The sequence below is a fragment of the Gobius niger genome (assembly GCF_951799975.1).
Source record: "Gobius niger genome assembly, chromosome: 16".
Lineage (NCBI taxonomy): Eukaryota > Metazoa > Chordata > Actinopteri > Gobiiformes > Gobiidae > Gobius > Gobius niger.
The window spans coordinates 906493-932123 of record NC_136867.1 but is presented as its reverse complement, the minus strand read 5'-3'; the positions used below and the strand labels follow the sequence as shown (position 1 = coordinate 932123).

Below are 25631 nucleotides of genomic sequence, written 5' to 3'. Positions count from 1 at the left end.
TGCAATGAGGATTTGACTTTATACCACGGCTGAAAGCTCCATACTGTCAGTTTATCATAAATCCTTGACATTCCCTGGCCTGAGCTGTGTGACACTTGATTCCATTCATCCACAGCGCCAGTATCTCCGTTCAGCCTTCGGTGAACTCAACCCGAGGACAGCGCTGCCAGTATTTTAAACTCAGCCCCTCGAACGCTGCAAAAATCAAAAGTTCCCTGCAAACTTTCTCATGGTTGATCCCATTTTTCATTGTCTTCTGAACCTCCCAGTTCCGTGATTTGCCAGGCAGTGGTGCTGTATTACATTTGCATAAGTTGGAGGTAGGAACTTTTTTTCATCAGACTTTTTTTCTTTCCTTTGCAAACTCGGGAGTCCCAGTTGAGCAGAACGGAACACTGCGCGCAGAGACACAAAGTTAGGCACAGAACCATGTTAGCTTTCATACGCCCAGATATTGAATTTTATTGGCCACTTCATTGGTCTCATTTCTGTGGCCTTGCCATTCCGTTTGCTATGTTCTGGTGTGGTCACATTAAGCACAGTCAAATCAAACTGTGTTTTGAATGGGCCTAATAAGGAAACCTCAGTCTGTATTGTTCTTCTCCTGGAGTATGGCTTAACCTCAGCCTTACAGCCAAACCTAGAAAGTAACAGCTACTCTTTCAATCTCGGATTAGTCTGTTTTAAACTATAAACCCATACTTAGGCATTATATATGAACATAATAAAGTTCTTGTTAGCACAAAATGAGTGAGGTCTATCATTTGAGATTGTTCACGATTTTCCCGATTTTCTTGCATTTAAACCTTCCTTTGGTATTTTAATATATATTGGAAAACAAAAATACATTTACTTTTGGTCTGGTTCTGCATCTTACATGTGAATTGACCTTTCGCAAAAGCCCCGCCCCTTTAGCAACTGTTAGCTAGCTCCGTCAAGAATTGGAGTCTAACATGTATAACGGGGACAAGTGTGTGCTAGTGACTCTTTTTGGTGCAATACCAGCGCCATCTCCTCCACATCGAGGCTAAATAGGTTGCAATGTGCAGTGGAGGAATGTATTAAAAATATGCACTGAAGCGGGCGCTACAGCTATCGGGGCTAAAGCACCAGTCTCTACTGAAATTGGGTAAAAAAAGACTAATCTCTATCTAAATGCAACAGCACAGTTGTAAAGGACTAGTCATCCTGCACGTCTGGGTCAGTTCTCTTCTAGTGTATTATATACTCATATTCTGTATATGAGTGTTAATGTTAAAGCTAGTCTAAGCGATCCCGTTTTGCTAACACACCAAGCAGCGCTAGATGACCACACTCAGACAGCAGCAGAAGGAGACGGTACAAACCCTCACCTCACCCACATGGCCCCGCACCATGTAAACACAAACACGTGCAGAGATCACACATGCTTGTTACCACAGTTAGCGGCTAACAGTTTAGCATTATGGCAGAAGTTTACTAAAAGATGGTGAACTGACAACCATGTGACCGACCTGCTCTGATGCAGCTGAAATCCTCATGAAAATAATCCAATATTTTTCCTCCTTATGAACGCAAAGCAAAGCAGCACCGAGAGGCTGACGCATTCAAGGGTTGTGGGACAAAAAAAGCTCTGCACTGTAGACTTAGTTCTAAATGGAAATATTATGTTCTAAATGCCAAAAAAGAGAGACTTTCATGAAAGTTGCAGTTTAGCAAATAAATGTATGTTACAAAATGTTTACTTTGCGACATATCTTATTTATGCTAGATTATTGAGATTTCCATATCTCATTGAATGCAATCAGAGCAGCGTGTGGTCTGTTGTGTGGAGGGGAATGAGGAACCAGGTGAGAGGAGGAGGAGATCTGGAGAAGCAGAGCAGAGTTCACTACTCCACCTACTGATGAAAAAAAAAATCCAAAAGACATGACTTCGGGCAGCTTTAAGTTAGCTGTTGTTCCTACAGGAGCTCAGCGGCTCCCAGACCTCTGACTGCAGTGGCTCTGTCTCCCCCGTGGCTTCTTATTCAGTGAGGTAGCATATTAGTCATGATTCTCCAGCTGCGATGTCCAGTGTGCTATCAGTGCTGGCAAAACCAAACTACCCGGGGTTGAAATAGTAAAATACTTCCTAAGAGCGGCAGAAACTTCTTTTTTGTGATGTCTTTGGCTTACAGGCGCTGTTTTCAGTTTTTTCCCGCTCCACTACTTTCCATGGCAGGAGATCCGGAGTAGTAACGGTTGCTATGAGGTACGTTTTGGACAATGGCCATTTTGAGGGCGGGGTTTTTCCCGAAGGTCAATTGTACTTTAAATTGTGATCCTTTTTCCCCAAAGCGCTCACCTGGAGCCTGGGCTCAGTTCCTCCATGTTGTGTTCCTTGTAGATCCCGTCGTCCCGCGGGCGCGCTGTGATGGAGGCGGTCCGTGGCTGGGTTATTAGTGGTCCGTGTGTAGCGGAGCGCAGATGTAGAGGATGTAGCGGCTCGTCTCGGTGCGCACCATTAGCCCGTGATCACTCTGATGATGTGGCTCTTTAAAGCTAATGTTGTGCGTTGTTTGTCTGTCTGTGGCTTTATGACAGATACTGCACAGTCACGCTGCTAAAAATGGACCGGCGCTCAGTCACAGTCACATCAGTGTCTGCGCACTGTCGGCTTTTAGTCTTAAACACAACACTCAGAATATACTCCAAACCGCCACGGAAACGCTCACGTCGTCACGTTTACAAACCGGGGCTTGTTAAAAGACAGTGTGTTACTTTCAAAAATAAAATGCTATATTGTGTTCTACTCTCAAATACGAAAAAACATTTAGGTATTTAATTTAATTTGAAATGTTCGTGCTACAGTCGTTAGCACATAGTTGATTAGCCTCTGATATGTCAATGTGAAATGGGATATTCAATTATTTCCCCTTCCTCACACCTCAGCGCATCATTACGGTGCCCTATAACCACAGCTGGGCTCAGCGCCGGCCCCCACTCCCCTCTCTTCTCTCACCTTTTATCTCCCCTTTTCTATTTCCCCCCTCTAACCTACTCTCTCTCCTTTCCTTTCCCCTTGTCTCGTTTTCCTCTTCTCTCCCCTCTCTTTTCTATTCTCTCCTCTCTTCTCTTCTCTCCCCTCTCCTCTTCTTCCCACTCTTCTCTCCCCTCTGTCCTCTCCTCTTCTCCTTCCTCTTTCCTATTCTCTCCTCCTCTCTCCCCTTCTCCTCTTCTCCCTCCTCTCTCCTCTTCTCTCCCCTTCTCTTCTCTCCCTCCTCCCCTCTTCTCTCCCTCCTCCCCTCTTCTCTCCCTCCTCTTCTCTCCCCTCTTTTCTCCGCTCTTCCCTCCTCTCCCCTCTTCTCTCCCTCCTCCCCTCTTCTCTCCCCTCTTCTCTCCCCTCTGTCCTTTCCTCTTGTCCCTCTTCTCTCCTCTTCTCTCCCCTCTGTCCTTTCCTCTTTTCCCTCCTCTTCCCTCCTCTTCCCTCCTCTTCCCTCCTCTTCTTTCCCCTCTCTCCCCTCTTCTCTCCCCTCTCCCTCCTCTTCTCTCCCCTCTCCCTCCTCTTCCCTCCTCTTCTCTCTCCTCTTCTCTCCCCTCTTCCCTCCTCTTTCCTCCCCTCTTCTCTCCCCTCTTCTCCCCCTCCTCTTCTCTCCCCTCTCCCCTCCTCTGTGTGCAGAGCTCTGTTTCAGCCTCAGCCCCGTCCAGCCGTTGCAGCAGCCTGTTTATTCAGGATCCATTAGCGCAGGCGTTTTTCTGCTCTCAATAATTCAGCTGCCGCTCCCCCCTGGGCCCGGCCGCCTGACGGGGATCGGCTCACTGGAGCTCACCGGGACAGACTCCACACAGGCTGCAGGGACGGAGAGGGGGGGAGGTACAGGGAGCTGGAAAGAAGAGTGAGAGAGAGAGAAAAACACTATTGGCACAGGATGAGAATTACCCAGGGACCTCAGGAAAACTGATATTACCCCAAGACGTCGGTCATTTTTATGACTTTCAAATAAAGAGAGACCAAAGTTATAAACCTAATGCCACTTAAGTGTTAAGACGCTGCTAAAAAAAAAAAAAAAAGAAACATAAAAATGGAAAACTATTAAAAGACTCTATATCGCGATATAGTGCAAAACAATATTTTGCTCTGATCTAAACATTTGCCTACATACTTGGACAAAAAGCATTATTGGGCTTGAGGCCCAACATGAATGAAACATGAAACATGGTGGACCAAGACAGATGTGGACAGGACTGTGGGAGATCTAGTTATCTAGTGAAGAAATGAACCTCATGTGTTTCTTCTGTAAGATGGGCCTGTCCACATCAGTCCTGCTGCACCACGACTCAGCGGAGCTACGACAAACATGACCCTACATACTTTTACTGCAGTTATTATGAAATACTTGAATTTTAATCTTTTATTCTTCCACCCAGCAGAAGTTTGTAGTTTTGTCTAAAGCAGAATCTTTGTGACTTTCTTCTTCACCTGTCGCTCTGTGACTGACTGACTGAAAACACAGAGCACTTTGTACATGTGAAACTCGGAAAATTAGAATACCCTTCAAAAGGTCTTTTTTTCCTGTAATTCAACTTAATGATTATGGCTTACAGTCCATTTTCAAAATATTCTTATTTTCTGATATTTTTCATTTGGAGTTTTTACAAGCTGAGCCATAATAATCAAAATGATAACAAATAGAGGCTATACATATCTCTCTGTGCATGTAATGAGTCTATATCATATATTTAACAGTTTATGTTGAATAACAGAAATGAATGCACTTTTTGACGATATTCTAATGTTCTGAGTTTCACCTGTACATAGTGTCATGTTACTGTCACTCATGCTTTCCGACTGAAGTGTAACTGTGAGGAGAGTCATTTACATTTACACTGAGGAGGCGCCCCCTTGTGTCCAAATGCTCGGACCATAGCCCCATCAAGTTTTGGAGCTTTGAGGGGTTTTAAACAAGGACATAAATATACTGTTAAAGAGGTGAACTGTGTTTTAAATTCAATGTTGAGGTTAAAAGCTTTTAAAACTCCGCCATGTGGATCTGCACGAGACTAGAATTACTGGAGGACCTCGGAGTTTGTAAGTAAATGTTTTATTTTTTTACCTGAGGTCACAGTGATTCTAATCCTGTGCGAAAAGGACTAAAGAGAGAAGGGAGATTGAGAGACAAGGGTGGAAAGATAGAGAAATGAATGCAGGAGAGAGGGGGATGAAGAGGGGGAGGCTGGAGAGGATGTGCAGCGAGAGAAAAGCAAATGTGAGGCGGGTAAAGAACTGGCTGCTTTTAGAAATGCCTTCATTGTACTCACTTTGGAGAGGTGTAGCGCTATATAGAGGCTGTTGTATATTTACGCCAGGAGCTCAAAGACAAAGGGAACGGGGGGGTTGTCGCACTTGCACTCCGCAGTACCACATCGATCGGACTTCGTTTTTTCTCCTTGTGAAATCATTATCGTGATTTATGCAACTTTCAGGCGGCTGTCATCGTTTTACATTTGGGTTTGTTTGTGTTGGAACGACGGTGGCGAATGGAAGAATTCTCTGAAGGCAAAATAAAACCAACTGTGGAGTCTCAAACCCAAACTGGTTTGCTCCAACTTCCAATTTATATATACCTTCAATTTATATCTCTACGTTTACTTTTCCCCCCATGCACCTGCAGTATCTCGCCTTAAACACACAAAAAATCCATTTACATTTCTACTCCATGTGAGTCCTCCAGTGTGTGAACGCCAAGCCTCCGCCCCCGCCTGGACTGATCATTACAATCAGCGCTCTATTCACTCACAATTCAATCAGACGCCATTTTGGGAGCGTTGCTACTTTCGGAACAATTACGCAAATAGCCGTTTGCATGGTGCTTTTTGTGTCTTTCAGATGCACTGATTTAATCCACAAATAACAACAATTAAATATAGTTTATTTAGTTATGGGTGCAGACCGACTCGAGTATTAAAATGGAACAAAAAAGAAAGAAAAAACACTCATGATCCTGGATACAAACAAGTTAACCACGCCCTATACATGCTTGTGTTTACATGACAGTCAGTACTAGGCCTGCTCAAACAGCCCTACACTAGAACAATACACAATCATCTACTGTCATAAATATTGTTTTATATGTCAGAGTTCCCCAACATTCAGGGAGCCTCTGGGAGATGATATATATAAACACTTTAGAATCTGCTCAGACAGACTTTTATCCGCTGCAGCTGAACCTGAGATCAGAGGCTCCACAATTCTGATCGGTGACTTCTACCACTCGATAGAAGATAGGTTCATCTTATCCATTTCCGTGATAACTGCATAACGCTGCCACAGGAAGAGTCCCAAAAGAACCACGTGCAGCTGGGTTTCTAAGACCAAAAGGAAAGTGTGTGAGCCCATGGAAATCAGCTGAGGTTTATTTGTTTAGGAAATCTTTTGTAATTGTAGTGAATTCATGAAACACAGATCAGAGGAAATATCGGCTTATAATAATATTATACTGCCTATTTATTATTATTATCATTATTTTATTGTACATATGTACATATAAAAGCATATATAAACAATAATAGAAAGCTGCAGACTCGGAGCAGAGAGAGATCCACGACGGTGAGGCGGATCCGCCGTGATAGTGCGCTGTTTTGGCTCCGGGTCTGCAGTTTTCCCCTACTCTATATCAAAGGTAACAGGCTGAAAGAAACAGGTTTTCAAATAAAACAACCGTTAAATAAATCCAAAAATGGACTTGTTTCCTTGTTTGTGAACATTCAGATGTTGCTGTAAAAGATAGAGAGATTCTCGTTATTTGCTTTGCAGCTTGTCATTCTAGCTTGACGATGGGTTCCAAAGCTTTGTGCGCTCGAGTGTCATGTCGCGTGGACGTAGCCGCTATGGCCACCTTAGCGACGGGATAACCCCGTTCAGACTGGGCGCAGACACGTCATGCTAGGACACCGATCCGCCGCGTTGGCCTTCCCTCGTGTAACTTGTCTCTTCTGATTCCGCTCAAGCCCGACACATGGTCGCGGGTCCTGGGAGAACACTTGGAAGTTGCACATAACCTCACTGCCTTGTCATCTCGCCGCTCCGGCACGCCTCTCACATCGCTTCCTTCAGATCCGGCCCACTGGGACTGGAGCCCGCGTGCTGCTTTTCTTTTCTTTTCTTTTTTTGTCTGTAATTGTCTTTAGTTTGGGGAACAAAGCGGCTCGTTACTATCCGGCCTTCATCTACCACGGCAGCTCCCGGTCTCCACGGGGCCCGAGCCACCCATTAATGCAGAACGCAAATCAACAACAGGTGCAAACGCAATTAAATAACAAGCATTTTCAATCGACCGGTGCGCCGCGTGCAGAGACGGAGCAGGGTAAAACACGCTGGAATTGAAATGGATAAAGAAGTGCGGCGCAGACAGCTGTTTCACTGAGTCACCCCGAGCGTCCTCCAAGTCTAAGTAAAAGGCTCTGGAGCTAATACAATTGTTTTGATGAATGCTTTTGCTGACTGAATAGCTTTAGATGCTTAATCTCCACCTCATGCCAACTCCAAAGTGCATTGTCCCTCTCCGTTTCCTCATTAAGTACTATTGGAAAATCAATACATTCTAGTCTTGGTTGGCGCATGCAATCGCAAAACACATTTTTTAAACAAGAAGCACTCCATCAGGTAATCAGTGCTTTATTCGCAGTGGTAAAGCTAATGTGCGCGGCTGGGAGATCAGCATTTCTTCCCCCTCATATTGGTTTTTGATATTGATTTTTGATCGCATTCTTTATTCTAATCAAATTGCAATGCTTGTCAAAAAACTTCCACTGGATATTGTTCCAATCCTTAAAAGCCCCTGTGCCTGATTTCTTTTTGCTGTTTGCAATTAAAGAAAGTTATATCGTGAGTGTTGGTCCTGACTTTCACATCCTGACACACCTCGAACATCCCAACTCTTCACAAGGTCGAGTTTGTGGCATTTTTGAGCCCTACTTTCACAGGATTGATGACAACATCTCCCCTGCTAGTTTAAGATCAATGAACACATATATTTGTATATGTTATATATGATATTTAAAGGAAATATGTTTTCATTTTCCCTCGTCAGAAACAGAACTTGAGCAATATTTTAGTTCCTGCAGTTTCGAGTAACATTAGTACTCGTAACATATCGAGTACTATTCACAAAGTTTTTCTTCTTCTTCTACTGCTGTAATGCTGTGGTTTCTATATTGCATGATGAGCACAACACAAAGTAGTTGTCCACACTGTTAAAGCCCATGATCAGACATTAGATGGGCTCTGAGCAGTCCTGTGCCAGGGAGTCTAACCACACAGTTGGCAGAAGCTGAAAGCTGGATATTCCCACTGCTGCCTGAGGAGGGAGCTCCAGGCAAAATCCTGTTACTGTCCTCGCTTTACATGAAAATGATAAAATGCACAGTAGCAATAGAATGTTTTAAAGCCTTAAGTATGCTTGATATATCCACTTGAAGATGAAATGAAAGCACACACACCTCTGCGCCTTTGTGTTTGTGCCATGTTTCCTAAAGGATTGAAGTGGGTGGTGGCAGTTCAGTGCCCCCCACACTTGTCCTCCCATGCCCTCACCCTGCACCTGTCGGCCTGGCATGGACTCCCAAACTGGGGAAGTGTTTCAAGATCACAGGGGAAGGAAAGTCTGCTGGGGCTGGACGTGGACAAAGTGTTGTGGGCTAGTGTTGGAGACGTGTAATAAACATGCTGTTGGTTGTAGTCAGTTAAAAGGACTTTCTAAGCCTTTCAAGATGAATATAGCAGGTCTGTGGAAACCGCACGCACGCACGCACGCACGCACACACGCACACACGCACGCACGCACACACGCACGCACGCACGCACACACACACACACACACACACAGACACACACACACACACCCCTTCTGCTTGGAGATTTCTATTAAAAACAGACACTGAACGTTAAGTGGGACAAAAATAAATATATAAATAATTTGATGCTTTCAACTTGAGTAAAAAAGAAATAAAGAAGACGCTTTTTATTCGCCAAACTGACCAAATGTCTCTGCTATGACTGTTATGTAGCCCCGCCCTCTCCATGACATTGTCCAAAGTGAACCCAACCTATTGTGTATTCTTTCACCGATTTCAAAGTTTGAAAGTAGTGACCTTTTTAAGATGTCAAGTGCGAGGCACACTCCCAGAGCTCAGCCCCTCCTGAATGCTGCCTGTCCTGCCCTGACCTGCGCCTCCGCGGTCCGGCCAGCGCTCATCACACGCTCCCCGCCTGCCGGACGGGCTCTTTGTCAGTCAGCTGATGGAAAGACACAAGAGCAGCTCAGAAGAAAGGAGTCATTGTCTATTTCTGTCTTCCATTTGCACATGGTGTACACAGCGTCACCATCCGTGAAGTCTGCAGAGTGCAAGTGAAGTGCGAACGCCAGAGGCCAACCAGGTGCCTACCAGATCACAGAAGACGAAGCTAAGTCCCTGAAGCTTCTGTCTGAAGATGAACCAGATCACAGAAGACGAAGCTATGTCCCTGAAGCTTCTGTCTGAAGATGAACCAGATCACAGCAGACGAAGCTATGTCCCTGAAGTTTCTGTCTGAAGATGAACCAGATCACAGAAGACGAAGCTATGTCCCTGAAGCTTCTGTCTGAAGATGAACCAGATCACGGAAGACGAAGCTATGTCCCTGAAGTTTCTGTCTGAAGATGAACCAGATCACAGAAGACGAAGCTATGTCCCTGAAGTTTCTGTCTGAAGATGAACCAGATCACAGCAGACGAAGCTATGTCCCTGAAGTTTCTGTCTGAAGATGAACCAGATCACAGCAGACGAAGCTATGTCCCTGAAGTTTCTGTCTGAAGATGAACCAGATCACAGAAGACGAAGCTATGTCCCTGAAGCTTCTGTCTGAAGATGAACCAGATCACGGAAGACGAAACTATGTCCCTGAAGTTTCTGTCTGAAGATGAACCAGATCACGGAAGACGAAGCTATGTCCCTGAAGTTTCTGTCTGAAGATGAACCAGATCACAGAAGACGAAGCTATGTCCCTGAAGCTTCTGTCTGAAGATGAACCAGATCACGGAAGACGAAGCTATGTCCCTGAAGCTTCTGTCTGAAGATGAACCAGATCACAGAAGACGAAGCTAAGTCCCTGAAGTTTCTGTCTGAAGATGAACCAGATCACAGCAGACGAAGCTATGTCCCTGAAGCTTCTGTCTGAAGATGAACCAGATCACAGAAGACGAAGCTATGTCCCTGAAGCTTCTGTCTGAAGATGAACCAGATCACAGAAGACGAAGCTAAGTCCCTGAAGTTTCTGTCTGAAGATGAACCAGATCACAGAAGACGAAGCTAAGTCCCTGAAGCTTCTGTCTGAAGATGAACCAGATCACAGAAGACGAAGCTATGTCCCTGAAGTTTCTGTCTGAAGATGAACCAGATCACGGAAGACGAAGCTAAGTCCCTGAAGCTTCTGTCTGAAGATGAACCAGATCACGGAAGACGAAGCTATGTCCCTGAAGTTTCTGTCTGAAGATGAACCAGTTCGCAGAAAACGACGCTTCATCACGGAATTTATATAATACAGCAACGTATCATGATATATCACAAAACTATGTTATATTCTCTGAGCTCTAACGTTTCAGACTTTGAGACCACTTGTTTTCTTAAAAGGTACTTCTTCTTATAATATCAAAAACTGAGCAATATGCCTCGTGCCCAAACACCACCGTTTTCCTAAAAAGTCAGAAATCACTTGGAATCCAAAGAATTGTTACAGTATTGTTCATTTGAGTTTAGTTGAGTGACTTCATTTTCAAAAACACCTTTGATTTTGATATTTGATCAATCTTCCATCGAATCAAAGTGTTTGATTAAGTCTCTTATTAGTATCTAAATGTAGAGCCACTGCCCTTTGCCACATCTGTTCCCTTCCAGTGTGCGCCTTCTGCCACGTGTGCCAGCTCAGACACGCTCCCCAAAGGCTCTTCATGACTGTCTCTGGCCTCTAGCGCCCCCTGTCCTCTGCCCCCTCCTCCCTCCTCCGCTCTGTCATGCTGTCACTCGCCTCACAGGGCGGCCGCTGACCTTGTCCACACAGCCATTCTTCTGCGGCTCATTTTTCTCCCGGAGCAGGCTGTGATTGTGGAGGCTACCTGTTGCCTTAGACTTCACACCGGGCCGCACATAGAGACCGCCGCGCTCCGGTTAATGCCATCCTATTCGGGCTAATTTCTCATCGTGACATTGATCTGAAATTCCATTTTGTCCAAGGTCCTTTTGTCTGTTTGGTGGCGGATATCGCTCTGTGTGTGTGTCAGATTCTGAATGGGGCCGCTGCCGTTTTGGATTAGCTCAATTTCTCTCGATAAGGGTGCATTGTTCATTTTTCTGACATTTTCAGTTTTTTTGTGTAATTCTTAGTTTTGAAGGTTTTGCAAAGTTATTCAAATTGCAGAGCCCTGTTTGCAAATTCACAAAGGACCACTAGAATTCCTTAGAAACCGAAAGCACAAAACACTCCTTCTTTTAAAAAATCTTTCAAAGATTCTATTCTAAATCTGCGTATTATATGCTCTTTGTCAGATGGTCGTGAAATTGATCCAGTGATCCTAAAAAAGTAAAAGACTAAAATAAACATTTGTCTGATCTCCAATGGTGAGGACAATCCTGGCTTGGAAACATGTTCAGTGTGCCAGTCATTGTCCTGTCGAGAAAAGCCGGTGCTTCTGCCAGATTGCTGCACCGACTGAAGTCCGCAACAAAATGGACTATTCAAACCCACCAGCAAAACACCATATCCTTTCAATGCTTCAGAAATACTACATGTGGTATTTATGGCTGACATCTCTCTTCAACGTTCCAAATGCTATACTTGATTCATTTTGATTAGGAATTTAATTAGTTTAACCTTAATGAATAAAATAAATAAAAAAAGGTCAAGTAGAGTTTCGAAGAGTGAAAGAATTTGAAAAGCTGATTAAAAGTCTCGCTTTGGTTGTTATAAAAGCCTTTCACCTTCTTGTTCATATTTATATAGGGCTGTGCAATTAATCGAAATTCAATTACGATTTCGATTACAACAGTTAACGATTACAAAATTAGCATAATCGCAAAAAATCAATTTATTTATTTTTTCTTCTCAATTTTTTTTCAAATCTTTTTTTTTGCGTTATTTTCAGGGCGCTGGGATTATTTTCCCTTCGCTTTTCACGTGCCACGGCTCAGGCTTTTGTCTGACATAATAACAAACAGCGCTGTGTGATGATGTCATCAGGCCGCGCTGCTCAGTTTGCTTGCGCAGGTGTGAGGGCCGGCCAGCAGAGGGCAGGTGTGAAACAGGGACCTCTCTTTAATCAAGGCGTGCTTGAAATCATTTGTACTTTTATGACTCTCCAGAAAACATAAAATATCATCATAGTGTTTTGAGTAATAAATATATAAAATAAAGATAGACTTTTTTTCAAAGGCAACAAATAATCGTTTGAATAATCGTGATTTCAATTATGACAAAAATAATCGTGATTATTATTTTTTCAATAATCGAGCAGCCCTATATTTTTATCACTAATGTTCAGCCAAAGGTTCAAATTGATATCTCTAAATATGTTTCCCCCTCGTTCGCCTGCAGCGTCTCGCCTCAAAAGAGACAATTGCGTCCTTAACGTTGCAGCACTCGTCTCACACTGGGACGTCCTACATATTTCTGGATTGGCATAGGTGGCTTCCTGCGCTTCATGTGGTCGCCCCGCTGGCAGTAAATGCAGCGAGGGGAGACTCTGAAAAGCTTTCCGAGGTTGTATCGCGTGTCACCGTACAACCATGGAAGCCGGCGGTTTGAAAGCCGAGGACTTGCCCCTGAGGAGAGGTGAGGAGGTGATCCCGGAGCGACGAGGCCTCGGATTGGACATGTCACTCATGCTGGAGTACTGCGATTCACAAACCCGGTGCCGTCACTCATATCACTATATCTTTAGACCATTTGAGTGAGAATGCTAGTTTTGAGTCCCAGGCTTTTTGTGGGGGATTTTTCAGCGATTTTTCCAGTCATCAAATCTTGTACTGGGAGTGGGTCCAGATTAGGGTTGTCAAAAAAAAACGAAAAACAGATTCCTCGATACTAAATTGATACTCCAAGTAGTATCAGGGAAAATATTCATTTGAGCAGGTATCTATACTTCTATGGTATCTATACTGCTAGTATGGCGGCCCTTTCATTCCTATGGTGTAGCTTAGCCTAGCCACTTCCATTCATTTACATGTATCACTTAGCACTCTTTATTACAATGATTTTCTGAGAACATAGTAAAACCAAATAAATGAATATCGTGATGAGTGTTCTGCATTGTAGATTATACAGTGCAGATGAAAAAAGACTACATGTGTGTTTCTGGGTGAAAGTATTCACTAAAGCAAAATGGCCCAAAGCCTGAGCCCCTCCATCTCTGCTGATGTCTTCTATGCGATGACTGGCTTAATTCCCACAATGCACCACGGCCACTGCAGGGGGTCCACCTGACACGCTTCCTAAAAATTCCTCCAGCCTCACACGAGCGGAGAGCCGCCCACCTGCGTCTGCTCCTCGGAGAGCCGTTGCCATGGCGCTGCTGTTTACACCCCGTCTTCGCGGACACACATTTTGTACACAGAGACGTGGAGTCGGAGGGGAGGGGGGGGATTCCACTTCCCCCACACAGAGGTCTGCGTGAGGACATGACTCAGCAGCCGGTTTGCTCGTGGACTGGAGGAGGTGGTGACTGTGCACTTTCTAACAAGGTGCAGTGGGTTAACACGAGGGGGCCAAATGCTGAAAAGTACCATCCGATACCATCCGATACCATCCGATACCATCCGATACCATGCGATTCCATCCGATACCATCCGATACCAAGAGACCGCTTGCTGTGAGTGAAGAAGTAAATGGTCCTCTGTTGTAACAAGTGACTTTCTCCATTTGTGAGATCAATAAAGTCTCGTCTTATCTCACAAATGAGACGCTGCATATCAGGGATTGTAATGGAAAAACATCACAATCATGGGACTTTTTGCACTAAACGTCCTTGGGTGACTCATTAATGAACAGTCATATTCAAGTAGTATAGATGTTGTAAATGTGCCAGATAATAGCAAAACTGCAAATGTACATCTGTAGTCCCGAGGAAGGTCAGACAAGTAATACAACGGCTACAGGATACAAAACACAATATATAACCTGTACAAATGACATTTGAGTTAAAATGAGCACAGGACTGATTTACTTTAAGATAATGTTTAAGTTGTTTGTTGAAAGAGCTACAAGTCGGGCGTTCTCTTATATCTGTTCTCTGGGTTCCTCTGATGGACAGCACAGTTTGTCCAGATGTTCTTCTGTATGGGATCTCCACATCTCCTCTGGAGGAGGCTCTGGTGCGGAGACCCCTCACAGGTTTAGGTTTAATGTAGTTACTGAGTGGGGACGGGGAAAGCCCAGGAAGTGCTTTGTAAACCGTTATTAAAAAGGTCACATCAACAACTCACACTATTAATCTGATCATTACGACTTGTGAGTTTACCTGCGACAGTAGAAGCAGTGAGTGAAGTGAAGTTTTAGTATTTGAGCTTAAACATAAAAACCACTGAATCACAAAATGACAGTATTGCCAAAAAGCAGATTGTCGTGGAGGTCAGATCACGATTACATTTTTATTATTGTATCGCCCCGGCCTGATTCTCAGAGTCCTGTTTCCTTTTTTTGTCTAAATCATAAAGCAGTTTGTACATTTTTCCGGCTAGTCGATAAAACTGCGCACACGCATGAAACTTGAAGGAGCCAAATTTAGTGAGTTCAATAAGTCAAAAACACTGTAGAAAAGCTCTCCTTCTAATAAACTGCTGTTTGGCTGACCAGCTGGTAACACTCGGCCAATCACAGCGCTCCTCGTGCGGCGACAGTGAGACGGCAATTTGACAATCGGCCAAAACTGGCTTCACCGACCGCCATGGTTTACGTTACGGCCAACGGTGCTTTTCACACCAAAACCTGTCCGGCCACTCCAGACTGGAGATTAGGTCAAGGTCAAAGTGTATTTATATTGCACATTTAAAGTACAGTCGACACTGCCCAAAGTGCTGCTCAAGGTGCAGATTATATAGATAAAGAAGCTAAAAAAAAGAAGAGCAGTAAAGGGAATAATCAGCTCAGCTTGTGTCGAAAGCCAATGCATAAAGGCGTGTTTTTAAAAGTCAATATACGAGGCAGATCGAATGCTCAAAGGAGGATTATCACGTCTGTGTGAAAGGGCTCAAAGACAGTGATCAACATGTGTTTAGAATCATTACCAAATCACAATTAGATCTTCTGCCAAACGGATTCAGCGCTGGAAGGCGAGGTTTGCCGGCCACGCTTGGATTGAGCAGAAATCCTCAACGCTCAGCCATGACTTTGTGGCAGATCCATGCATCACACGAGGTGTTGCCCCATCCGTCTCTGTCCCAGCCTCGCTCCTCTCATCTCTCTGGGATATTAATGTCTGCGGGCCTCACTGTCGCCTCTGTCATGCCGGGGCTCTATCAGAGAAAGGGCGTCGGCTCAAAGTTAAGTTAGAGCACGGCTGAGGCTACGTGCTTGCAAGTTCAGCAGCGTAGTATCTGAATGAACAAACACTGACACCACTGATTACTACCACAACGTTCCCACAGAGGAACCTCTAAAAGGTTTCTCTCACATATCGACACAACATTTCTAACTACGCTAATCTTATCATTTCTAACTCAGCCAAATCAACACCTAAATAATCCTGAACATGTACTGGGCATTGACCCCATTTTGAACCACGAATGGAAGCTTTAGTAAAGAAAATGAATCGATAGCGGTTCATGATAGTTTGGTCTTGGTTTGTATGGGAATGGAGGACATTTGCGTCGATAATTCAGAGATTTTGATGATTGGAGTGAAGTCGCTGTTACTCATCAGTTTACGTTGGCCCCTTTCACATGGGGCTGACCGATAATGGAGTTTGGGCATTAGCTCTGTGGGATTTTGTCCGTGGGGCTGGATATCGACAGTGTGGTCTTCGCTCTGTATGTCCGCATGTATCGCTCAGGGGTCCTCGTGGATGGATTTGGGCCCGGATGCTCCACACTTGGTCCAGCTTCACCAACAAAGTCTTTGGAACCGATGTGTCCTGGGGTAAATTGGGCTGAACACAAGCACCTCTTGGTTTCTCGAATGGGATAAAACTCCTTTCAGAGTGTCTTGAATCGCTCCGACACAAACCGTAGCTACAGAGCTCTGTTCTCACCATCGTTCTGCGGTGTGGACGGCTGTGACATTGACACTGAAATGCTAGTTGGTTGTAACGAGCACAGTGTAAATCAGTGGAGTTTGTTCAAATGTAATGGAAATGCACGCATGCTCGGTAAACAGGACACAGGGCTATTGCGATGGAGCTGGGTTTGTGGGATCGGAAAGTCTCTGTTCTCTGCAGACAACAATATACCCAATAACCAAACAGTTGAGGCTTCACGGAGGTTTAAGGCACTCCACAGTTTGTTTGGGTCTTACGTCGCGAGATGCGGGGAATGTGAAATTGTGAGCCAAGTGCTTCAGACCGGAGACGGCGTGTGTTTAGCTGAAGCTGTCACCCTTTTGAGCAGTGTTTACTTCAGGCTGAAAAGAGAAAGTCAAACGCGGTGCATTCCTGACTGGACACGGCGGCGCTTTCCTCTGACGGCGCCGGTGTTTTTAATTGATAAGACGCCTGACAGAGATCAACAGCGAGGTCTCACTCGGCGTCCGCTATTCCAATATATCGGACACTGCTTGATGCCTTCGGCGGCGGTCAGAATTTTAATCTTCCGCACAATGAGAGGCCTTTCAACTCAGACAGCCAGAAGTGCACAGTGTACACCGGGCTTTATATAAAAGCTACTGTAGTTTAGAGCTCTGTACACAGGCTCTGAAGGCTTCAGTTTAGCACCTTTTTTCACCTGGATCTGAGTATCGTCCGGGTTTTTGCTCTGGCTTAGTCTCCCTTTAGTTCTGAGTATAGTCTGAGCCGTTCTGTAATGACAGATGTTTTAGTTTTTCGCTTTATTTATCCTAAAATATGAATATGTTTGGTGGTGGGGGGCCCAGAATGCCCTGGTTTAACAGTTTGAATGTTTATTGCTTATTTTTGCTTCTGTTTCGCATGAAGTCTGTCAGGAAATGTACCAAAACAGGAGAAGAGCATGGCGAGACAATTCCGGAAGAATAGTGAAGAAAGCGATTGCGATTACTCTGTGTTCCAACATAGCTCCCCCACTCACCTGCCGCTCCTTCCCTTTTTCCGCCCGCAGGAGGAGCAGAACAGAGGCAAGCCCAACTGGGAGCACCTAAACGAGGACCTGCACGTGCTCATCACCGTGGAGGACACGCAGACCAGGGCTGAGATCAAGATGAGGAGAGCCGTGGAGGAGGTCAAGAAGCTGCTGGTGCCTGCTGTAAGTACATTCTCCAGTCTCCATTGGGCGCTGTTGCAGCCCGCGCTGTATTGACTCATCAGGCCGGCGGAGCTGCGGGGAATACTTAAAGGCGTTTGCAATAGCAGGGCGGATCGCCGGGATAGGTTTCAAGGTGAAGCTGCTCTTTGCTGTGGGAATTCAGCGCCTGACTGTTCTGGAATGGGAGTTGTCTGGAGATGGGGAGAGCTGGCTGGTTACAAATGAGTTCATGGACCGGTCAGGCCAGGGACAGGGACAGGTCGGGACGCATGAGCTGATTGAGTGCTCAGTGACAGGAGCTTGATGGAAGATTAGTCGTCCTTTGTTTGTGCCAATAATTTAGTTCAGTTTATTTGGTTGATCTGGACTCGGGTAGAAGACGACAGGCTATTTAAGGTGCATTACTATAAACAACTCACTCAAAGTGATCTCATCATTATAACTTGTTATATCCGTTATGCTTAAACAGCATTTCATAAACTAAAATTCAAGCATAGGGAGGATTTTATTCTGTTCGGCTACTTTAGGTGATCCAATCATACTTTCTGTCCCAGTCTTGATTAGTTGACATTAGCATTAGCATGTTGCTACTTGCCTTAGCACACTGTTGCTAGCCGCTGCATTTTGCACGACGATCAAAATGCTTTTGCAGAGGATAAAACTAGCTGAGCGATGATTTAATTCTCCAGGACAGCATGTTCATATTCACTGAGGTTTAGTCGGTGAAAGTTGTGTTTTTAAAGCGGTGAGAGTCAAAACTGGTGTCGGTTCAGTATCGGATATTTGTAGCTGTTTCCCAATATTGTATTTTTTCTGGTATCTGCTCCGATATCCAGTACCGTCAGTACAGATTGGCGAAACAAGGCCTTCAATGTTATTAAAACTGGCATTAAATCTAAATGGATGGATGGATGGATGGATGGATGGATGGATGGATGGATGGATGGATGGATGGATGATGGATGATGGATGGGTGGGTGGGTGGATGGACGGATGGACGGACTGATTAGTTTTAAACATATTCAGCAGCGGTTTTGGTTGTTTGAATGTTGAAAATGAAAATCTTCAGATATGGATTATGTGTTGATTTGACTTGGTTCTGCCTGTATAAACCCTGAAAAACAAACGCGTAACTTAATTACATGACGAAAGCATAATCCCCAAGGTCAAATCCAATACAACATGACTGTGTGGTGTATTGTGCCTGTCCGTCTGTAGTAATTAGGCTGCATATGGCTCCCCCGCACTCTCCGTCCTGTTTACTTCCATATATAGCTGACAGAACAGGTTGGCCGTGCCCCTGGCAGAGTGGAAAGAACGCCGCTCTCCAACTCCTCCTGCCGGTTCCGTCCGTTATTCCAACGCGCTGCCACTGCTTCTTTGGCATCGCAAGTGTTTTTTTATACTCCGCGGTGACCAGGTGGCCGCGCCAGCCGAGGTGCACGTTTGACACTCAAGGCTTAGATGGACCAGGCACGCGCAGCCACATAAAAATAGAATTAGTAATGGGAGTTGTAAGTTGGCGTTCTCCCGGATTAAAAAAAAAGGCAAGGACATTGTCTGACCCAGTTGCATGAAAATGTGCGCTTTATGATTTTAATGACCTGATTCGCAGAGACGGAGTATTAAAAAATGTTGTAACGTTTGAGGTGAGAGCAAATGAGCGAGCGGTGAAGTTTCCAAATACGAAGGCCGTAAATTTTTACTGCCGATTCTCGGGTTGCAGCGTTTGAAGAGGGAGAAAGGACCACACAAGTTCAACAGCTACGTTTAGTATCTTTCTCTACTTGAAAAGTGCCTTTTAAAAATTGGCAACAACCAAACTCCAGATTCTTCTCAAGAGCTGACACTAGAGGGCTAGCTTTATGCTTTGACGACACAACAAGTCCAAAGCCCATTAGAGAAAAAACAATTGAAGGCCCTGCGTATGTCCAGTGGTCCCCTCTCCTCTGTTTGGGAAACCACTAGCCTCAATTGTTCTCATTTGTTTGTCTATTTGAACGTGACCTTCCAGGCTTCTCCTCTGCCTCCTCCTCCTGTCGCTGCTTTGATTCTCGGAGATGTGCTGTTGACAGTTTGCTCCCAGCCCCTCCTCCGAAGCCACAGTCGCCTTCTGAGTCACCCGGTCCTGCTGTGTACGCACCACAATCTGCTTCTGGCACTCGCGCTCAGTCCGTGACAACGCTATTGCTAACGCTCGGCTAAGTGGCCTACAGAAGACCAGGGGAATGCCAAGAAGGCCGGTCATCGTTCTGAGATCGCTTCATCAAAAACATGCTCTAGAGTTGTTGTTCATGCAGTTTTTAGTATTCCCTTTCACTTGTTTTGACTGCTTAGATGGACTGTGTAGCTTCATACACTGCCCACATTTTTAAAGGAACAGGCCACCCTTTTTCCAGACTGAGATATGTTCTTACCTGAGCTTAGACGAGTTGATGTGTACCTGTCTGGTCTTTGTGCCCATGAAAGAGCTTGGTCGCTTCCAACTTCACCCCCGTTTGGAGCTATAGGAATATGCTGGGAGAGACCAATGCTAGCAACATCTTTGGTCGTTTTGCCTGACTGAGGGCACGCACAAAGACCAGACTCAGGTAAGAACATATCTCAGTATGGTAAAACGGTGGCCTGTTCCTTTAAGGCCCATAATCCAGTTGATTTGTGCTTAGAGTCGGTTCATTACGGCATATATCATGAATTGTATGGAATCATGAGGTACTCCGAGGTCCTCATTCCTTTTGGAAAGAACATTTGAAACCTATTAGTGTGTGTTAACAGAAATTAGCATGGCAAAGAAACAATACTTTTTGATCAAGGCCGTCTGCTGGCACTTTGTAGCCCTCAGTGATTTAGCGTCAGGCTTAAGGCTCGACTCCTCGTTTCTTTGCTGACCCTGGGCTCTCTGACTCGACAGCCTGAATATGGCCTCGCAAAACGGCCAATTTAAATGTCAATACAGTGACGTAACTTGGACCGAGGCTGCGAGTCTCCTGACCTCCCGCTAAAGTGCAGTATGAAGCCTGCGGGCTGCTCTACATTCACGGCCCCTCTGTGCACGTGTGGGGGCTGTGGGGGCTCGGACTGAGGTAGGGAGCTTTGCAGAATGGATGTGTTCACCTTTCAGTTTAAAAAGGTGAAGAAAAGCCCCATCTTCAGTTGAGCACATTTTCTCCTATACCCAAATCTGAAAGATCCTTGAAAGAAGGGTCAAAACGGAGACAAAAACGAGACGTAAATGAGGATGACAATGCAACAAAGCGAGACAAAAAAGCGATGAAAATGTGTGATGAAAAAGCAGCAGAAACGACACAAAGGAGCAACAAAAAAACAATGAAAAGTGAGGGAAAAGGTCAGTTACACTGGCTGTATGTATAGGTTTAGGCGAGGGGGTAAGACTGTCCTCAGATTGCCCGTGCTGCCATGCGCCCTCTACCTCGTCTGATCCAAACCTGGTCGGTTATTACCTCTCCACTATTGCACCCATTACTGCGTAGTTTCTCAGCACTTCCAGTCTCCGCCGTCAGCCTCCTGCCTCTCTCCTGACCCGCCCAGCGCCGCCGTAACCCCTCGTCCCGTGAACCCTGGCACCGGGCCTGAACCCTCGCCACGGTAAAAGTGCCGGCGAGATGAGAGAGCCGGAGCAAGCGGGCGGGAGAGGGAGAAGACGATTGAGCTTACTCTTTCAAGTGTGGATTTATGGGCTGATCCCGGCTCCGCGCGCACTTCCCTCACGGCGCAATCACACACGCTCCCTCGCTCTTGGGGTAAAAGACTCCATCTGAACGCTCATCCACAGCCCGGGGTGACGGCACCGTGCCCCCCTGGTGACCTCTGCACGCTGCTGTCTGAACCTCCGCTGGCAGGGTTTGGTTTGTGATTTCTGTTCAGACTGACTTGGCGACTGAGGAGAGAAAAAGAATTGGGGCTACTAGATTTATTGATCCAAATTGGTCGGGATGATTGTAAATGGCATTTATTTTCAGCTCATTTTGCTTCCGAGACCAATTCTGGGGTTTGAGTATCGGCCGATATCCGATATTAACCAATACCAGGAGAGTTTATTAAAAGTGGCTGCTGTGAGTGAAAAAGTGAATGGTATATATAAAGTCTTGTGTTATCTTGCAAAGGAGGTTACACGATAAACATGTAATGTAAAAACATTAAACAAGGATCACTGGACTTTTCCTCACTAAGTATCCTCGGCTACATGTCTCAGGCTATTGACTTACTTTAAAGGTGCATTGTGGAACTTTTTATGCAAAAAAAGAGTTGGTATTTGTGTGTATTTGACCTTGTAGTGACTGGCTGTAGATCTTAGGCGAGATGTCACACATGACATTATTAATGTGATTATACTTAGTATATAGAGTAGTTCAAGGTAAGGCAAGGCAACTTTATTTATACCGCGCATTTCATACACACTCATATACACTCAATGCACCTTACAATAGAAGATGATGCAAAATTACAATCAGGTTAAGTTAAGGCAAAGCACATGTATAGAAACATCAAGACATGGGAAATACACAAAGACCGGCCATTGACCGGGGGGTGGGGCTGAAACGTGTCGAGGCAGATGCAGAATGACGGGGTTGTGGTTAGGGAGGGGTATGTGTGTGCAGTTGTTTACAGTCTGAAAGTCAGTGTTATGTAAAATATGACCCAGCTTCAGCTTCTTTTGTAGCTTCAGATACGGAGCTAAACCGTATCTGGGTTAGCTCCGTGGCTTGGCCTTGAAGGGAAGTGTCGACGGCGTAGGAGAGAGAAGAGGTCCAGCTGCTTCAAACCGAGGCGAGGCGTTGCTGCGTGCACGTGCGCAGTGTGTGTCCCCACAGTTCAAGTTAAGTGCTCGGGTCGGGTCGGGTCGGGCTGTACTTTTTGGGCCCACTCCAGGTTTTCTGATGAGAGGCCCAGTCATAGTTTCTGTCCTAGCCTTGCGAGCGACACTATTTTGCGCGGCGATCAAAAGTACCTTTGTTGAACTAGCTCGGTGAGTGACTTCTCCAGGTCCAGAGCTGTAGAGTAATGTCCAGCATGTCCAGACTCACTGAGGTTCAGTTGGCGACAGTTGTATTTAAAACGGTGAGAGCCAAAGCAGGTATCTGTTCAGTATCGGATATTTAGAATCCATACCTGATATATTGTATTTTGTCCTGTATCAGCTCAGGAATGGCAGGTCTCTAGGGATGTGGGAATCTCAACCTCTCTCTACACAGTGATCTACATGTTAGAATGGATACCAAGGTGTAATGTTCCTATTATTCCTGCCATGAAGAGCCGACCGTAGCAGTGAGCGCCGCGTACGCCATAGTGACTCTGTGCTGGCGCTCCATACGCTGGGAGCCTGTGTGGGTTGTGTGAAATAGGAGTTTAAAAATATACCTGCTGCTTGGAATTTTACTCTCTATTTTGGTTCGACGGCACTTAGGAAAGGCGTTTGGGCTGAATGAGTGCAGAAGGCCAGGTGTGGGCCTTTTCTTTTGGACCAGGTGGACGGTGGTGGGGTGTGTCGAGGGAGGTGACCGAGCCGGCTACTGCAGGAAGAAGACAGGATCTGGATCAGAATACCATGTTTTTATTACTGGGATATATCATGCTGGACAGTTTTCTTGTCTAAATGGTGTTAATGGTAATTGCACGTTCTTTAACATGCCGGCTCCCCTGGCTGCTGCTGCTGCTGCTGCGCCGGCTCCGGTCGCCCACACTGTCCGCGTGCTCTGATTGACAGATGTCTGCATTGGACATTGTTAGAGACTTAATGAATTTATCTGGCTCGGCCCGGGGTCAGTGCACTGTGGAGGTGATCGGGGAAATGATGGACGTTCACATAATTGGGTGAGTCCATCTGTGACCAAACAGCAGCCCTGTCCTTAGCGGACCTCGACGTCTGCTGCTGCGAGAGGAGCTGACGGGCGACATGTCCTTTACACTCAGATGTTTACTAGAAGGATTCTTTCGCTCGGTGTACTATGGTCTGCCAGTCCACGCTTTAGACTAAATGAAGGCGCCAGAGAATCTTTTAAGAAAGCATTTCTCAAGGTGCTCCAGGTCCCCCCATACTGGCCTGTTATACGCGTGGATCCCCTGTGTGGTCATTCAACTGTCTTCAAATAATAAACAAAATTAAAAAGTCTAAAATGTCTTTCCAATTGTCTTTGACCCACATTGAAGTAACACTTTGTAGATGATAAAAATGATGTACTTAATGTAATATGTTGTTGTTTATACCAGTACTTTAACGATATTTAGTTTTCGATACCGATACTAAAACATTTGTCTTTTAGAACCAGATAACAGAACAATAATGTGTGGAAGACCTGCACATTTACAATATCAATATCAATGCCGACAAAGAAATTGGGAATAAAAAATGGGAAAAAATAATGCTCGACCAACAGCATCAAAACCTTTTGGATCCCAGACCGGTGTCATTTAACATCGCTCAGTGTTCAGGACGTTTATACAGTCAGGAAGCAGAATGTGGTGGTCACATTCCAGGACTAAAACCTCTCAGAGGAATGGCGTGGTCATGTGTAGTGATCCCTGTGCTTGTGTCTCATATGCAGCTTCAGATTAGTTTTAGTTTTTTTCAGCTATAGTCTGCAACATAAAAAGCACCTTGTATTTTTTGGAGCATAGAGTAAATTAAATTTTTATGATAATGGCCTTCACTACTATCAATCTATCCTGACACACCCATCCGTGAAATGGACTTGCTATTTGTTCAAAAGGAAATGATTGGGAGCGCAGTTAGACGACTCCTGATAATCTGAGGAGACATGCAGTAGTTACACGTGCACAGTACTGCACTTCCTCCATTTCCTTGAGTGGAGGTGCTGTGCTCACAATAGTCTGACCTTTAAGTTTCCTTTAGAACAGGGCAAACTATAATGTTACAATCCACCTCCGACTCCTTCTTCTTACAGTGTTTAGTGAAAATGGCTGATGAAGTGAGTGTTGCCTTGGAAACAAACCCTGTAGTCTGTAAAACATACCTCGACAAAGTGGCTTTGTTGGCGCAGGTTTTGTTCTAATACCTGTTTGATTGGCCATTTATTATTAACAAAGATGGCAATTTGCACATTTTAAAAACGTCCAGGAGTATTGAGATTTCAGAAAGGACTGAGCTGGTCTGACAGTCTGCACTCACACACACACACACACACACACACACACACACACACACACACACACACACACACACACACACACACACACTCTCACACACACACCGCCGTCACAGAGGCGTCCCGCCTAAAGGACAGGATGGCCAGCTCTACCACCTGAGGCACCATCAGCCTCATGGGGGAGAATCTGCAAACTACAGTTCAGCATCCTTCACAAATGAGGTCTGCTAACCTTATAGGGGGGGCTCTACTAACATGATCTGAAATGCAGTGGATTCTTGTGTCGATTTAGTCAGTTTTATTTAATTCTCATTGTCCAATCATACCTCATAGCAGCGGTTGCTCCCCAGTATTCTCTTAATCTCAGTGTTTTGACCCTTTCCAAGCCGGTGCATTGTCTGCTGACTTTCGAGCCAAGCTAATACTCATTTACTGTCAGTCTTGACCAAGAGTTTCATGAGCTGTTGTTGCAGGACGTCGTCACAAAATAATAGTTTTTACAGCTTTAGGTGCTTTGTAAGTGTCTGAAGAAGCCTTAATCTGAGGCTTTATTTCAGCTGCTGGTGGTTTTGTTTTGCCAGCGCTGAGAGCACACAGGAGAATCATGACTAATATGTTACCTCGCTGACGAAGAACCACAGCCACTGCAGTCAGGGGTCTGTGAGCCACTTAACTCCTGCAGCTAACTTAACAATAACACTCATGCTCTATCAATATTAGACTAACATAGGAAGAGAACTGACCCGGTAGTGCAGCATGACTAGACCATATAGATATCTGAAGGTTTCCGTAGAGACTGGTGCTTTAGCCTCCATAGCTGGAGCGTCTTCATTTATTTTAATTTTATGCTTGATTTGGTTCCAGTTTGAAGCATTTAAATGAAAAGTCACGCAGGTATTGAATGTATTTCCTGTCATGGTGCAGCGCTGAGTTCTGCATCTTTGCCTGTATGTAAGTAGGACTTTGTCAGTGATGCCTCGGATGGCCCGACGCACGTACTGGCCCAAAGCGGTGAGATTAGCCTGCTTTTTTTGTTTTCTCTTTATTTCTTTTTTTTTTTTTGTTAAAGAAGAGCGATGCAAACAGAAAG

At 45.1% G+C, this 25631-nt stretch overlaps 1 protein-coding gene across 5 annotated transcripts in view; it reads left to right on the top strand.

Moving 5' to 3' along the window:
- qkia (QKI, KH domain containing, RNA binding a) overlaps positions 1-25631 on the top strand; it is a 150906-nt gene that overhangs the window by 82941 nt on the left and 42334 nt on the right. For all 5 annotated transcript variants that reach the window (XM_079573220.1, XM_079573221.1, XM_079573219.1 and 2 more), the window contains exon 4: positions 17274-17417. In XM_079573220.1, coding sequence (XP_079429346.1) covers positions 17274-17417 — 144 coding nt within the window. The remainder of the gene's footprint in view (positions 1-17273; positions 17418-25631) is intronic.